The 16,046-nt window shown below is 56.5% G+C and overlaps 5 protein-coding genes across 5 annotated transcripts; 3 read left to right on the plus strand and 2 right to left on the minus strand.

Annotated features, from left to right (window-relative positions):
• Positions 1-67: 67 nt before the first annotated feature.
• Positions 68-1,390, minus strand: B0H18DRAFT_958876 (uncharacterized protein; the record flags this gene model as incomplete). The annotated part of the gene is made up of 6 exons (XM_048042748.1): positions 68-271; positions 312-493; positions 561-697; positions 766-988; positions 1,086-1,179; positions 1,229-1,390. 6 exons carry the CDS (start codon positions 1,388-1,390, stop codon positions 68-70), a joined length of 1,002 nt encoding a protein of 333 aa, XP_047887677.1.
• A 1,363-nt stretch (positions 1,391-2,753) lies between these two features.
• Positions 2,754-3,026, plus strand: B0H18DRAFT_884877 (uncharacterized protein; the record flags this gene model as incomplete). Its single annotated transcript, XM_048041049.1, has 1 exon — positions 2,754-3,026. The coding sequence occupies one exon, from the start codon at positions 2,754-2,756 to the stop codon at positions 3,024-3,026; it is 273 nt and encodes a 90-aa protein (XP_047887678.1).
• Positions 3,027-3,469: 443 nt separating this feature from the next.
• B0H18DRAFT_958877 (uncharacterized protein) lies at positions 3,470-5,392 on the plus strand (the record flags this gene model as incomplete). The annotated part of the gene is made up of 6 exons (XM_048042749.1): positions 3,470-3,854; positions 3,889-4,098; positions 4,192-4,261; positions 4,313-5,085; positions 5,137-5,309; positions 5,351-5,392. 6 exons carry the CDS (start codon positions 3,470-3,472, stop codon positions 5,390-5,392), a joined length of 1,653 nt encoding a protein of 550 aa, XP_047887679.1.
• A 2,824-nt stretch (positions 5,393-8,216) lies between these two features.
• On the plus strand, positions 8,217-9,026 carry B0H18DRAFT_1124287 (uncharacterized protein; the record flags this gene model as incomplete). The annotated part of the gene is made up of 1 exon (XM_048034833.1): positions 8,217-9,026. One exon carries the CDS (start codon positions 8,217-8,219, stop codon positions 9,024-9,026), a length of 810 nt encoding a protein of 269 aa, XP_047887680.1.
• A 226-nt stretch (positions 9,027-9,252) lies between these two features.
• B0H18DRAFT_1215099 (P-loop containing nucleoside triphosphate hydrolase protein) lies at positions 9,253-11,766 on the minus strand (the record flags this gene model as incomplete). Its single annotated transcript, XM_048036615.1, has 4 exons — positions 11,291-11,766; positions 9,574-11,243; positions 9,358-9,514; positions 9,253-9,309 (listed from the first exon to the last, which is right to left on the minus strand). Exons 1-4 carry the CDS (start codon positions 11,624-11,626, stop codon positions 9,253-9,255), a joined length of 2,220 nt encoding a protein of 739 aa, XP_047887681.1. The 5' UTR covers positions 11,627-11,766.
• Positions 11,767-16,046: the final 4,280 nt, after the last annotated feature.

The raw sequence follows: 16,046 nt of genomic DNA on the forward strand, positions 1-16,046 counted from the left end.
GTCCTCGGCTCCTCATGCTCCAGAGACACGATTTCGCTTTGATGATTTCGGTAGGCAATGAAACGCATCACAAAGGCAAGCCTGAGGAATTAGCCCTTGTCCGCCAGTGTGCGATAAGAGAGTCAACCTCCGCCTGTTTCAGATGCGACGGTTCTTGGAGGGTGACACCATTTGGAAGGGACCCGGCCTCGAGAGCTTCTCCGGTGTCGCCTGGAGAGCGACCCAGGGGACTTTCAACTTCGGCATTTTTGTATACGCCACTGTTGCGTCGCTGTCAGTACCCAGTGATATCACGCGGATCAGATGCATACCGTAATGGAGCCGGAGAATTCTGAAATGAACGCCTTCTTATTCCGTAGATTCTTGAAGCACTCGTCGCTGTGGTGCGGCATACCGGGGGTGTCGTCATCGTACATCTCCCAGTCAATCTTCGGCACACCCCGCTTATTCGCCCTGACATCCGCATCACTGTCTTCAGATACATCGTCGCCCGCTGAAAGCGTGAAATCGTCGATGAGCCAACCGGACAAGCCAGGAAGTGGTGGAGGTCATTCACTTACCGAACAGTTTGTGCCCGTAGTCCTTGAACAGATCTCGGAACCCGTCTGCACGTTTGTAGTCGGGGTACATGTCCTTGAATTTGACGCGACCGGCCGCGCGCTCGGCATTGGGGTCGACAAGGTCATTGCAATCAAAGCTGGTCAGAGCGCCATAATGAGCTCCAGGGACCCAATTACAAGGAAGGTATGATACGCACTCGATTACACTGGGTTTGCCTTCCAGGGATTTATAGACCCGTGCACGAACACGCGCATCCCGAAGTGCCTCCAAACGTATTTAGAAAAATCCAACATGACCGCCTCGCTCTTCCGGACGATGTTCCGGTCCTGCAATTCATGAGGTTGCCCTTCCGAATTCCACCGGACAGCCTCCTGCTTGTATTCCCGCTGTTTCGCCCGGGGAGACTGTTGGCCAGATTTCGCAGCTCCTTTTGATACGTAGCGAGAAAGTCCTTGTCTCCGTGAGCGACCCCGGTCGCAGCTATCTTCTCGTCCAGTTCCCCGGGCATGTGCCAAGCCACACACGGTGCCAGTTCAGGCGTCGGCCGAATGCGGAGGGACGATCTTTCTTTTTCTTATTCTTCACAGGTGCGGCATTGTAAAACCACGCCCGGACAGCCTGATTATACATTATGCAATGTATCTGCGCAGCATGACAGTCAACGTACCTTTTTTCCTTCCTTCTTCATAGCCCTTCCCCGGTGGGCCTCCAACTTCTCGACAGCACGCGACCGGACATCTTTACGGTCATTCGAGTCACCCGCCTTCCACTCCGAGAGGAAGCTGCGCAGGATGAGGAGTTCTCCAGGTGTATAAGACGTAGCTGGCATGTTGGGTGTACAGAGCTAAGGTGACAGCTCATACGGTGCCAGCTGTACGCTGCGTCTCCCATGCGTTTGCCTCATGGAACTAGGCGCCCGGTAGCTTCTCGTCGGCTACGATGTTGCAATATCTGTGAATGGTGGCCCATGTCGAGTGTCGGATATTAGACAAACTGCCCAAACGCAGCAATTTGCATGCAGCTTTCCACAGACACCAATCACAGCATATCTCGCCGCCCGGGGGCCATGTCCGAGCAAATCGGAGGCAGCTAGCCGAGGGTGCGGTATCCTCAAGGTGAACACGTTTCCGCACAGTCATTCCCCAAGTCTGTCGAGCGACCTTGTCCACTACCCACCTGCTGCACGATGGCGAAGCCCAGGGTAAAGCGACGATGCAGCTCACCCAAAGTTCAAGAAGTCGAGATACAACGCAAACAGACCTCAAGAGGGCTCAGGACACGACTCGTAGTCTTACCGGACGAAGGCCCATCCACCCAAAGTCTTCATCGACACCGTCGGCACCGACCGCACGTCAATCGAAGGGCTCTGAACCGTCGCACCGACAGCACGTCGTTCGAAGGGCCTGTGGACACCGCAGTCAACCGTCGACCCGCCCGATCGCCCTGTCGAGCCTTCCACTCCACCGCCTCTTCCGTCGGGCCCCCAGCAACCACAGCGCCGTGCCCGGGCCCCAAAGGTGCGATGAATGCACATCCGCATATCGGGAATGCGGCTAATATTTGAGTAGACCCAACCGACATGATGACGGCTTGGCTTCCATACCGGAATGAGTACTTGGAGCACATGTACGCAGCTCACGCCTCACCAACATCCGACAATACCGGCACCGCGACATGCACAAAATGCTTGGCTGGCTCCGCTGAGTGGAAGTGCCTCTCCTGCTTCGGCGGGCCAGTGTTCTGCGAATCCTGCTGCCTGGGGAACACGCCCGACTACCATTCCACCGTCTGGAGCGCTGGGCGCAGACATTCTGGGCCCCTTCCTGGCTTCGCACCTTAGGCCTTCGGATTCACCTAGGTCACGAAGGCGCTCCCTGTCCGTGCGTTGACGAGCCCGACAATGAGAGTGACTGGTCGGACGACGATTCTTGCAATGAATCTGACAGTGGTGAAGAGGATGAGGAAACTCTGGGGATCCCCTTCGTGATGCGGCGGGGGTTGAGCGGGCTCCGGAAATGCATATGACGATCGTCGACACGTCCGGGTGCATTTCATTCCGTTGATGCTGCCGTTGCCCTGAGGCGGAGTCAGTTCGTGGTCAGCTCCTCCAGGCGGGCTTTACCCAGCAGCCAGCTAATGTCAAAACGTGTTTACCTTCGACGTACTGGATGACTTCCTCTCGACAATCTCGAATGCAAGACTCCGCGATGAACTATTATCGCCGACTTCGCCGGAAGACCAATCCGGCATTCCCGCATCGTGTGCCGGTAAGTCCAGCCACCCGTGCGGACGTTCGCCTTGCTCATCACCACACTGCAGGATCGCTATGCGAATTCATGCGTGCCACCAGACAGTGGACGCTGCTCCGGGCTATGATGCAGTTCGGATTTGGTCCGAAATGGCGGGGGGAACCGGGGACGGGCGATCTTGCACTATTCTGTGCTGCCTGCCCACAGCCGGAGTGAACATTCCAGACGACTGGGACAGTGACCCGAATGCGTGAGTGACCGGGCCGTAAGCCGTGAGCAGCAATTGAACGTATGGACAGGTACATTTAGCTCGAGGCTATGTCATGGATGGTAACTTCTCGCTGAGCATATGAAGATGCGGAAGCCGGGCAACGATGTTCCGCTTATGCCCGGAAGGCGTTCATGGTGACGGATGAAGAATTGGCCCTCATTTGAAGTCATCCACTGATATAAAAATGGTGGGTGGGTGAAGTTGTGTTGAGGGTTGTGCTGATTCAGTACAAGAAACCGACATGCAATGACCACCAAGCTATCGCTCGGGCCAATGCTCACCGCCACAAATTACAGTCTACCGGATTGGGGCCACGGCTTGCTCACGCCACGGATGCTTCTTTCCACATGCGGTTGTCAACTTCCAGGCCGGTGAGCGGCAGAAAAACATGGATTACACGCTGTCGGAAGCTATGAGCTACCGGTCGGACGGCATCAAGAACGCCATTGTGCTGTACGACGTGATGTGTCAGTATGGTGTGCACCTCCCAAAACGCTTCAAGGACGGACCGCGGCTCCGGATGCCGCGGGGCCTTACACTTTACCTGGGCATCGGCTTGTTCCATGTACATGGCCACCAGTCGAAGTGCCTGCTCGAGTACGCCCCGACGTTCATGCGCGGCGCCGGACAAGTGGATGGGGAGATCGTCGAAACGATGTGGTCTCCATTGGGCAAGGTGTTCGGAAGTACTCGGACGATGGCGACGTCGCATCGGCAAGAAACTCTCGACCGTCATATGAACGACTGGAATTGGCGCAAAATGGTGTCATTAGGTGCGGGAAGCAGATCAACTGTCCGGTGTTGCAGGTTCTCACCCCCTTCCAGTCCCAGCATTGAAGAAACGCATTGCCGCAAACCGGGTACTCCTTGAGAGCTTCCGAGAGGCGCTGGAGGATCAGGAAGCCGGGATCGAAGCCGACATCCTGGCTCAATGGATGTCAGCGGTCGCAGAAGCCCACAAAAAACGTGTGAAGGATGTGACAGTGATGGACGCATTTGAGGTTCAGGGCCAGCATGGTGAGTGGCGGGTGGCGGATATTACACCACTGATCGCTGACATGTAGAGTAGCTCCGTCAAGGGCGGAAATACAAATCGGTCTGACCGAAAAGGAAGGGATAACAACATCATCGTCGGAGCAGCGGAGTGGATGGTTGAGGGAATGAGGATTGAGGATGCACAGTGCGTAATTACAATCCGGCCGTCCGACATTCAATGCTCACAATCCGACAGAATTGCGCTGCAGCGGGTAGTAAGGGCCTATGGGACCAAGACAACGGCAGAGCAGCGTTTGAACATCGCGAAACAGAGAAAACGGCTCGAACTCCGGATCGAGCGCTTCCTAAGGAAGGGGGAGGAGATTGTGGGTACGAACGAATGGGACGACGGTCGGCAGCATACCGAGGTTATCGACGACAACGGTGACCTATCCGACTGGGAAGACATGCAGAACAACGGCCAAGCAGCCGCCGGGCCCAACGTAACAGGCAATGTCCCGGCTTCTACTCCGAAATCAAGAAAGCGAGATGGGAGGGCAGCGGAGTGGCGGCTGTTGTCACTTCCATCGTCCTACTCTGTCGACACGATCAAGACTGCGGACGTGCAGCCATATGCAAAAGCGGAACTGGAGCTACGAATCGGGCAAGCGAACGACATCTTGCACCAATTGCGGATATTGCTCAGCCAAAAGTCATTTGTAATGCGTGCGAAGGTGCGCGATGCCAAGTCTCAGTCGCGGAAGACACGGGCGTGGGCGGATGTGCATGCTGTTCAGAAAGGAGTGGAACACCAGGCCCGTATGTACAGGAAGGTGCGGCATGCGATGACAGTGCTCGGAGCAACAACGTCAACACTTCGAAAGTACCAGAAATTGGTGCCTGACGACTTGAAGGTCAGCACAGCAATCGTAGAACCGAACCAGAGGGGGCAGCGACATACCCGGCTACCCTGGATATGGACGACGGATGTTCAAGGCGATATGAACGCAAATGAGACAATGACGGAATGTAAGCAGGTCACCGGTCGCGGTACATCTACAGAATCATGATTTTTTACAGTACACCGTGTGCATTGGTTCCGAGCACGGTCACAGTTCGAGCGAGCCGAAGAAGAGGACAATATCCTCCGCCGGGAGCTGGATTCTGTCCGGAGATATTTTGAGTACGAGACGAAACGGTGGGCAGATCATGCCGCCAACCGGAAGAGCGGAAAGTATCCTGGGTATGCGGAGGTGTGCCGTCACAGGCAACATATGTACAAGTGCTACAAAAGGATGCTGACACTGCCTATGGTATCATGTACCTGGGGAGATAATACAAACTGTTTCCTTATACCGTTATCGCCATCCCAATTTCCCTAACTCAACATGCGTCCGCCGCCTGATGTCCGGTGGCGGGTGTCCGGTGGCGGGTGTCCGGTGGCGGGTGTCCGGTGGCGGGTGTCCGGTGGCGGGGTCCGGTGGCGGGTGTCCGGCGGAGGACGCGTCCCCTTTTAATGCTGTGATGGTGCACTACCGTGGCAGAACCAAGCAGTTAACAATGTTTCGGGTCATGAAATACAGGCAAAATTGCTGATAGCTAGCTAGAAGTCGACCGTTAGCCAACTGGTCTTCCTAACGTTGGCCCATGTATGCACTTGGGGCCTCATGTAGTATACTACGCATAGCCTCTCCCTATTAGAACGTGACACGGAATGAGGGAGCAGGGAACCAGAGAACAAAGCCGCGCACCGCCGGCGTACTGCAATTTGAGGCCGAGGGTCGGGAGCTCTAACACCGTGTTGTCGTCCCCCCCAATCGTTATAAGGAGATCGTACAAGTCCTTTGCCGAGATTCTGTCGACGTGGAGTGGCGTTCGGCGGTTGGTTATAACGGACATCGCGTTGAATGGATTACCCCACAAGGGGAGAACGTCCGCGATGTCGGGACAAATCCGAGTTGAGGCGAGGGCCGCATAGCCCATAGCATGCAACTCCGGATGAATTATCCGGAGCATGCCTGCAATGAGGGCGTGCTGCTCTGTCATTGCCCGCAACCAATCCCGGCCGGGAGATTGTTGATCTGACAACGTCGAGGACACCTGTGGCGGATACGTAGTACCCTGGAGAGACAATGTTGGTCCAGCACTGCTGCTGCTCAATGCTGCGTACCTGGTGACCTTGCTGGTACCAACCCGGAGAGAAAGATATGCAGCCGGGGTCCAAGCTTTCCCATTGTCCGGTTGCCGCGAAGTTGTCCGGATGCTTCCGCCATGTTTGCGAAGGCTGCGGACGACACTTCTCGAGCATGGGATTGAGTAGGAAAGTATTTTCCCATATCTTAATCTGAGGGGTTTGTGAGTTAGCATCAATGGATACCCCGGGAAGGTACAAGGCTTGCCTTCTGCGCGGCCGTTAGGATACCAGGCAGGTACCAAAGCAGTATATGTCCCGCTGCATCGATGGCGGTGGCGGGCTGTGTGAAGATACCGTCGCCAAGTTCAAGGGGCGGGAATTCCTTCATGGCGCGATGAAGGCGGGGCATTGTCCGGTCAGAGATTTCCGCCGGGATAGCCTCCGCATAATCCTCTGCATTCCAATCCACGAAAACTTGGCTATGCAGTGAGCTTAGGCGTGTTGCCAAGGCGTAGACCATGCTCACATCGACGAGAAAAGGCTTCAGCAATGATGTCGACCATTTGGTGTGCCTGGCCGATCATTTCCGGACTAAAGTCGGGGTCCGGCGCGGGTGACACATTCTGCCCGGCAGTCCCAGCCGAACAAGCCAGTCTGTAATCGTACAACGTAACCATATAAGTGGATACACGCATGTCGAGATTTTCGTGCGGCATGGCGGGAGGAGACTGTGTTGATCAGGTCGGCAAGGTTCGATGAGATCTTCGGTGGGTCTGTATAGTTTGTACAACAGTCGCATGCAAAAGCTGTGGCTGGTAAATGTCTAGTAATGGTCTTACATTCCCGGAAGATCGGGCAGATCTCCTTGTGATCAGTTCATTATGGGATCTCGGGCCGGACTCTCCGGGGGGGGGTGCATCGTTATCATGATTACGCAGTGATTGAAGTGCTGCATTAGGGCGCATCCGGGCTGCATCCGCAATGCTGAGGGTGTGCACTGGTGGTGTGTGGGATAGGAAAATGTGATTTACCAGCGGCACGAAGGAAAGGAACACACAGACAACCGGCCGACACATATTTCCCGGAAGGAGATACCTTCCACTTGGGTCCGGCCGAGAATTGAATGGACAGCACATTTGTTATCAATTATCACGACCGGCCGCTCGGATATCAGCGGGTTCACAAGGGGTCGGCCGGCCGGTCACAACAATGCGTCCGGACGGCGGCCCACCAGGCATAATTACAGTAGTGCAGTGTCGGCCGACCGGGTGGAGATGCATGCATTGTAGAAAACACGTCGCTGCGGCCGCAATGGGACCGTTGAAACGAGGTGTCGGCCGACCGGGCAATAGTGGTTCCCCTGAAAAGCAATCCCAATGGTGTCGATCCGCGGTCCCTCGGCCGGCCAGAATGCCATGGTTTGCCTAATGGCCGGCCGCCATGGGACCAACGTCCTGTCCGACCGCCGGCCGACGGGGTACAGATGCATCCGGAGCACGCTCGGCCGTCAGGGTGTATATGGTGAGTTTTGACCGTCGGCCGACCTGTGAGCCCCCCAACATCTCACCGTCGGCCGACCCGCGGGGGATGACGGCACACAATGCCAATCCCAGCACACACCCTGCGAGCTCTGGTGGGCGGCCGCGACGGGAACACCATCGCGGTTCGACCCGTCGGCCCATCCGCGCGCGCCCGGATATTTTGACCGTCGGCCGACCCGGACAACAACGGCGGAGTCACACCGTCGGCCGACGTCGGGTGGCCGGGCAACTATAGGCGAATCTCACGTCGGGTGGCCGGGTAACAAACCAGTAGTTTGACCCCATTATGTGCTCTTGTCCCGCATTGTCACACAATCGGTTGCCGAAGGAGAGATCGGGCGCGTCTGGGAAGGGCTCAAGGTGAGTTTCATATTGATCACACCAGACTCGTCACAGTTGCAGGCTTACTGATTCGACAACTTCAGCGAATGCTGTTCAGTTTTGCAGGTTCGTCACACCATAAATACGCAACATATCTCTTGGAGATGGTCTGCAACTTGGAGCTCGAGTCAAGCCCTGCACTCCGTGAATTCTTTCTGCGCAACTGGCTTGTCAACCCGTCTGGAAAGCAGGGCCATTACCAGGCGGGAGACCTGCTACAAGAGCATTACAACCGTGAGCTCGAGTCGTTCATAGGACGTAACGACATACCGTGGGATTCCGACTTCATGCGCAAAGTCGTTTCACCGAATGTCATTCACTTCCTTGACCTCAAAAATCAATGGCGAGAAGGGGTCGGGCTCAAGCCACGACGCAGCAATCATCCGGAACCACATAGCAACCCTGAGGTGAAGATCCTGCTGCAGTCGTACAAGGACACTGATTCTGGCGCCGACCTACATCGCTTCCGTCCTGGGCGGCGCTATGGTATGCAAGCGAAGGAAACGGACACGTTCGGGCATGGCGTGGCCCAGATGCTTAATGGGAAGCTCGCAGAATTTGTTACGAAAACAACACATACTCGCTGTACTAGTAGCACATTGGCCCATGACCAAGGTGCTACTGGTACTACTAGCCAACACGGTGGACTCGGAGAGCCTACGGACTCTGAGGCAGTCACAGGCAATGATGACGCACACGAAGGGGAGCAGTCAGAGATACCGGATGTGGCGCATGAAGCTGAAGACGAGGTATATGATGGCGAAGGTGAGGATGGTATGACAGATGGGCGAGTGGACGTCAGCGATGGAATGCATGTCATTCTCGCCGACGAGCATATTACTATTGCAGACCTAGAGGAAGAGTATGATGATGAGGAACAAAGCGGTGATGAATACGGATACAGTAGTACCTAGACCACTTACCTATTTTCCTGTCTTTCTCCGAGTATTACGCTGAACCAATGACCCGCCTGCACTTCCCCCGCGCTTCCGCTTTGCACTCGTTGACGCACGTGGATTGGCTTCATGAGAAGACCCTTGGAAATCGATCTGACCGTAGAATTGGCCAGGAAGAATCTCCTCAAGTAGCCTGTATCCAATAAGCCCGCTATGCAATGAGCTCGCACTCTGGATGACTCGCTCACCTTTCATGCCGCAGTCCTGCACGGAAGACATCGTTGGCCACGAATGTCTCTAACTGCGCATTGTTGAGTGGTCCCGGAGAAACTGACTGAGATCGCTGTACTGCTTCGAGTGACGCTCGCGGTACCGCCTCGGGTGACGCTCGCTGTACCACCTCGGGCGACGCTCGCTGTACCACCTCGGGCGACGCTCGCTGTACCGCCTTGGGCACCGACACGAGTTGCCGTACCACCTCGGGCGACGCTCGCTGTTCCTGCATCCTAAACATAACAGGTACGTGAGCACTCGTGATGAGAGTATGTTGCTCGATTGTACAGACAATGTTTCGCATCCGACTCCCCGGGCCAGCGAGTTCATGGCCCAACCTTGATCCCCACGGGAAGTGTTCTCGATTGCATTCAAAATCGGCCTTTCAGGACGTGGACGGAGCTCCTGTGACATCTCAGTCTCATTCTCGGAATTGATCTTGTCTCCATCAGCATCAGGCTCCTCACCCACTCGCTCGTCGTCAATGAGCAAGTTGTGTATCGCGCGTTCGCGATCTTCGTCCTTCGCCATTGTCTCAAAGACACTGCGTAGCTCGACAATGACCTCCCAGATCTTGTTGCATTGTCGCTCGACATACGGGTTGCCGGCGATCAGATGGGCGAGATCTTGTTGTGTATGGAGGGTCTTGAACGACTCGAGTATGCTGGTAATGACAGGGTCTGGGAGGTACAGGACGGCAGGAAAGAGGGACGCCTCTAGAGCAGGCGCAGCAGTGTACAGATTCTCGCGCAGGGCACAGAGACGCGCCTTGCCCACAAGGACCATCGACTTGCTGAGCTTCGTGCCTTTCGGAGCAGGGGCTCGCTTCTTCATACGGGTGGGCTGTAGCTGACCGTCTTCAGGGACGCACCCACTGCACTTGCACGCTAGCGGGGTTGGCGGGCGGGGGCGGCGTGAGCAAGTCTCGCAGGAGCAAGATGGGTCAGATGGGGGATTGTCGTAGAGCCGATTTTGCTCCGCTGCCTTGCAAGGCGCAAGGATCATCCTTGCCATATCCAGGCCCATCTTCGCAGGGACACGCTTCCCGTTCTCCGTCACCTTCTTGCCTTCTATCACCGCATGCGCGTGCTTGACTTCCGTTTTAGTCACGTACACGATGCCTCGCGCGTCCTTGATGGTCCCATCGCGGTTCAAACGCCCGAGCTTTTGACACTGCTCATCAACGCTCTCGGGCAGGACTAGTGTCACAACGTCTTCAACTCGCGGGAGATTCACACCAACCATGAGGGTGTCGGTGGAGATGACTATCGAGCATCTGCTGGGTCCCGTGCTCTCCGAGAAGAGTCGAAGCGTCTCCGCATTGTATTCTGGCCAGTTGAGCGAGTTGTACCTACGGACGAAGGCGCGTGTGTTGGTTGTTGGTGGGAGTAAGCGGTGAAGATACTTGATGACTCGAGAGCCGAGATTGATGGTCGGGCAGTATATGAGTGTTTTCCGCCCGCTCTTGACAGTCCACGCAAGGTCCGGGAAGACGGATCCACCAAGACCCGCTGTGAGAGTGCGGAAGATGATGCGGATGTTGGGGCGAAGATTTGAACGACGAAGGAAGTGGAATGCACCATGCTTGAGCCCGAAAAACCGGCAAATCTCGGCTGTATCCGTGCCTGCCGCCAGCGACGCAGTGCAGAGGATGAGCGCAGTACGACTTGGCAGCCGTGCGAGAACGTAGCCCAGCTGTTGGAAGCAAGGGCGGAACTGTGCACCCCAAGACTTGAGTAAGTGGACTTCGTCGACACCAAAGCCGCAGATTCTCCGTGAGAAAGCGGAGCTCTCGACGAGCGACTGGAAACCTTTCGTCGATAGCATCTCCGGTGAGAGCAACAAGACAGCATAGCCGCTGTATGCTGATGTCCAGATGTTCCCGCCGTGCTTATGTGCATCCGTGGACGTTCGACTATTGATTACTAGGGCAGATATGCCCAAATTACTGAAAGTTGTACTCTAATACAAACATTAGCCAGACGAACAATATAATCGCGAGAGCTTACCATTTCTTCTTCGAGGCTGATAGTCGGGAAACACATTATAAGGCAAGGATCGTCAGGAATATTCTTCTTAGGAGGGGTGCAGAGGTGAGGGTTCTTGATTAGAGCCTGAAGAGCTAGAATGTACATAGTAAAGAAAGCAGTCTTTCCCGAACCAGTAGCCAGTACTGCAAGCAAGTCGATGCCGTCCAGCGACTTCGCGACACCCTCGAGCTGATAGTCATGCGGATCAAAAGGAAGGAGAGGGCGGAGGATGCCACGTAGGTTGCGCAGACCCTCGGGGGTGCTGAAACGATAGGGGCTCGCGTCTCTCGACGTGTCCGATGGAGGCGTCAGCATGCAGTCTGCACTCTGTCTCGCGCGAACTCGCACTCAACGCGGCGCGTAGCGCGTTATTTGCCTCTATTATGACGCGCACATGACTCGGTCTTCTCCGAAAACCGCAGGCCCGCCAGATCGTTGCAAGTCGTACAAGACTAAGCGTTTCGCGCTACGCGCGTTGTCCTATTTCGGTCTCGAGATCGCGTTGCTCTGGCCACGTCGCCTGCACGTGGCCCGGGTGGCGGGGAGCCTGTTAAGCGCTCATACATGGCCGGGCGTCGTCGTCGTCGTTGTGCCCGACAGGATCGTGCGTGTTGGGGGGGGGCGCAATGGGCCCTCGTATCATATTCCTCAGAGCTGTCTCTGGGCTTACTGGGTTCGTTGGGTGACAGAGTTGGGGCTTCTGCTCGTTTGGGCTCTTGAGGTCGCCCGAATCGCAGTGGTAGCAGTAGTAGCAGGGTCGCCGCCCGCCGTGGCGGGCGGTGTCGACGGAGAGGTGGTTCGTCCTCAGTGGGCACGTTGTGTACTTCATAGGTACGATGTCATGTACAGACATGAAGGTCCGGGGTGTTTCCCGGCATCGCATTGTGCGATGGTGGCCGCGCACTGCGTGCCACTTTGTCGAGGTCGTTGTGCTCGACAGTGTCGCACTGACACTATTCCCCCCGAATTACTCGGGACGTGGACGGCTTGTTAGCTTCCCCGCTTGCGCGGGTACTAGTCTCCTTGGGCCACGAAGAGGCCAGCCGCCGGACACACCATGGTGGTGGTCCTAGTCCAAGGAGAATTTGGTGTTGACTTACAGTTCAGTTTTGCAGGAACTACATAGCCGCATCAAGAATGCCCAGTAAACGCCTCCGCGCGCTGAACCATTTCCGCATGCCTAAACTCGGAAGTCATAGGATTCGAACAATAGTCAGTCAAGTACATATGTAGTCATGTTCATAAACTCACCGTACAGAAGGGGGAGAACAACAATGCCGCCCACGCAGGCTCGATGAGTTTATCTGGACATGGAGGAAGTGGGCCGTCGATCGTCTTCAGTGACTCTCTCCAGTAGCATGCGGAGCTCTTCACGAATGCAGGGCTTTCGACGTTCGTGAGAGACTGATCAGATCACGCGGGTCCAGACTGAGCAGAAGTATCTGTGCAGGACATTTGTAAGCATAGAGTCAATGATTATCGAAAAGGAGGGAACTATTCAGGCCTTCAAGCTACCTCATGCATGATATCCACCGGCATGTTCAGCAAGTCTGCCTCATGGTACGCGTCGATAGTTGCAAGTGTACTCGCTGCGACAACGGGAGTAGAGCTCTTCGAGTACTTTACTCTCTTCGGGGCCATGTTTGACTGACGAGAGTGAATGATTAATGAGCAACCGCCCGAGACAGAGGCGCGTTCAAGGGCCAGTCACGGTGACCCGGCCAGCTACTTACTACGCGCGACGCGCGACCGTGGGAGGACAGATTCAAGCCACGGTCATGCGATAAGCACGTGAATCGGTCAACGCGCCTGTGGCGGGCGCCGGGCAAGCCGTGCTTTTGAGCCGCCGCACAGTTGGGGTCAAAGATCTCCAGCGAACGCTGCCTCTATTCAGTTCCTGGAGATTGACCGTGGATAACATCGATCTGTGACACAGAGGGGCTCGCTACAAAGCAAGGGCGACACAGGCTGCTTGCGTGGGGTTGAGATATGTTACAGATCGGTGAAGCTGGATATGTAGTACATCGCTTGCACTGGCACCATTTCATGTTAATCCCACTGTGGTTGAAGTCGGCGAGCAAGAGTGGGACAGTGGGTGGTCAGTTAAACTTATATAGCAGCACTCATTGTGAGCTTGTTCATTGGACAATGGCCTCACAGCCACAGCAGCAAATGGCTGCGAAAAGGCTTTGCCAGTGGTCTGGGGCCACGGCGCGACGTCAGAAATTGGTGTGGCCGCGGCGGGAGTTCGGGCGCCTAAGTCCAACTTCGCTCGAATGGACGTTGTCAGAGCCGTAAACCTGTATCAACCACGCTCATATGGACATCAAAGTGGATCTTCCGAAAGAATGGCCCATCGCGCAAATTTGAGTGATTTTCAATCGGATTTGTAGGGATTTGTGAACGAGCAGAAGCACATTCTATACAGCAGAGGGCGGGAATAATCGTTTGTGAATCGACAATTTGTACTTGTTTGTTGCCTGAGTTCGGGACTGGCCGAGCCTGCGAGGGTGGTCCCGGCGTCCGCCCGAGCGCAGCCAAAAATTTGCTCGCTCGAGCGTCTAAGCTCGGGCCCGCCCTTTCGTCTCGTCCACCACCTCGTCTCGTCGCAGCCGTCTCTGCGTCGAGCATACCTTAGCTCTTTTTTAGTACCTACCTTATTCCTGTCCTTATGTCCGGTGGTGGACAACCGGGGGCTCCCCCGGCTCACCTTGGCATCCAGCTGCCTGGCCAGCAGGCGGTTCCCGCTGCTCAACAACAGCCTGCGCAACCCGCCCCTGCTCAACAGCAGCCGCCTGCTCAACAGCAGCCGCCTGCCCAGCAGCCTCCCGCTGCCCAGCCGCAGCCTGCTCAGCCGCAGCCCGCGCAGCAGCAACCAGCACACGCTCCAGCCCCGGCGCCTCCGCGGACGAACCTGTTTGCGGACCCGGTCGACGTGCAGCGTGCAGCGGCCGCCGCCCGACTCACTAGCCGTAAGGTCGTATCCTTACCGCCGGTGCAGGTCGGCCTCAAAGGCGACCCGCTTTCATCTCGTGAGTACTCCCTCCTTTTGTCTGGCCCTTGCGTGCCGCGAGTCTGGAGGGCCCTTCGTGCCTTTGGTATGGGGGGTCCTTCGTACCCAGCGGTCTCAGAGCCTGTCGTGCTCGGGGTCTGGCGCCCTTCGTGCCTTGCCCGTCGGGCTTCTGTCATTGTTGTGGGGACGCCGTTCTCACGCGTTCTGCATAGCCATGCCGGCCAAAATCGACGAGCTCATCGGGCTCTACAAGTACGTCCCGTACTCGGCCTTGACGCCGGCGGCTCGATTGAAGGCTGCGCAGTCGGACGAAGCTTTCGTGGTTGACGCGGATGGGAGCCTCAAACTCCGTGCGCCGGACAGGAAGTCCGAGCGATCCATCTCGCTGGTGGATTGGCTCGACGCTGCGAAGATGGTGGTGACGGCGACCCGCAAGTACCACGGCGAGGACCGTGCGAGGCGCCTGCAGGCACACCACAGCTGGGTGGAGCATATAGCGCAGAGGTTCGGGTGGGAGGTCGCGATCGAGTACGACATCCACGAGCGCGAGGCGGCTGCCGCCGAGACACGCCACGACCTCGCCGTCTACAATGAAAAGCGGCTGCTTACCCTGGTCGCCCAGTCGACGCAGGCGCAGCTGCGCGCGCTCACCAGTGCGCAGCTCATGGCGGGTAGTTCGTCTCAAACCTCTGTGAAGCGAGCGCGAGACAGCGCTGATGGGGGGAGTGCTCCGCGGAAGAAGACATCTATCGCCACGTCGTGCTTTCGCTGCGGACACGCCGGTCACCTCCCCGCTCGCTGCACAGCTTCCTCGACAACTGCTGGCCGGCCCGTCGCACAGCTCGCCCCTAATTCCCGAAGTGGCAATGCCCTCCTTGCAGCAGACGGGAAGCAGTTCTGCTTCAATTTCGCCAAGATGTCACTCTGCCGAGTGTCGGAGTGCTCCAACACCCACGCCTGCAGCATCTGCGCCAGCACCGATCACGGTGCAGGCGGGTGCGCGCACTGCAAGTGACCCGCGACGGGTCGCTACCCCGCTCGATGCCAATAAAATTGAAGCGGTTCTGGTGTCCGCTGGTATCCTCGACCAATGGGCACATGTTGTCGATGGCATCCGACACGGCTTCGATATGGGGGCCTCCGGGAGCATTCCGCGCTCACTCGTCTTTAAAAATCACTCTTCCGTAGAGTTAGCCCCTCATTTCATCTCCGAATATATTGCAGCTGAGCAGGCAGCTGGCCGATACTCGCGCGCGTTTACACCGTCTGAGCTAGAAAGCATCATTGGCCCTTTTCGTACTTCCCCGCTCGGGCTGGTTCCCAAGCCTCGTTCTGACAAATTCCGCATGATCCAGGATCTATCGTTCCCTCGCGACGACCCGCAGGTCCCATCCGTGAATGCTGGGATCGATTCCGACGCCTTCCCGACAGCATGGGGAACCTTCAGCGAGACCGTCGAACTCGTGCTCTCACTCCCGCCTGGCTGTGTGGCGGCGACCTTCGACATCTCGGCGGCTTATCGCGTCACACCGGTGCGGCCAGACCAGCAGCGCTATTTCTGTGTATCATGGCTCGGGCAGGTCTACGTCGACTTTGCTGTGGCTTTCGGGTGCTCCTCAAGTGCAGGCGTGTTTGGTTCGGTCGCCGACCTCCTCGTGGCCATCTACTTAGCCTTCGGCTACGGACCCATCAAGAAGTGGGTCGACGATTTCTTCGCAATTC

The sequence above is a fragment of the Fomitopsis serialis genome, assembly GCF_022376445.1.
Source record: "Fomitopsis serialis strain Sig1Antser10 chromosome Unknown B0H18scaffold_119, whole genome shotgun sequence".
Classification (NCBI taxonomy): domain Eukaryota; kingdom Fungi; phylum Basidiomycota; class Agaricomycetes; order Polyporales; family Fomitopsidaceae; genus Fomitopsis; species Fomitopsis serialis.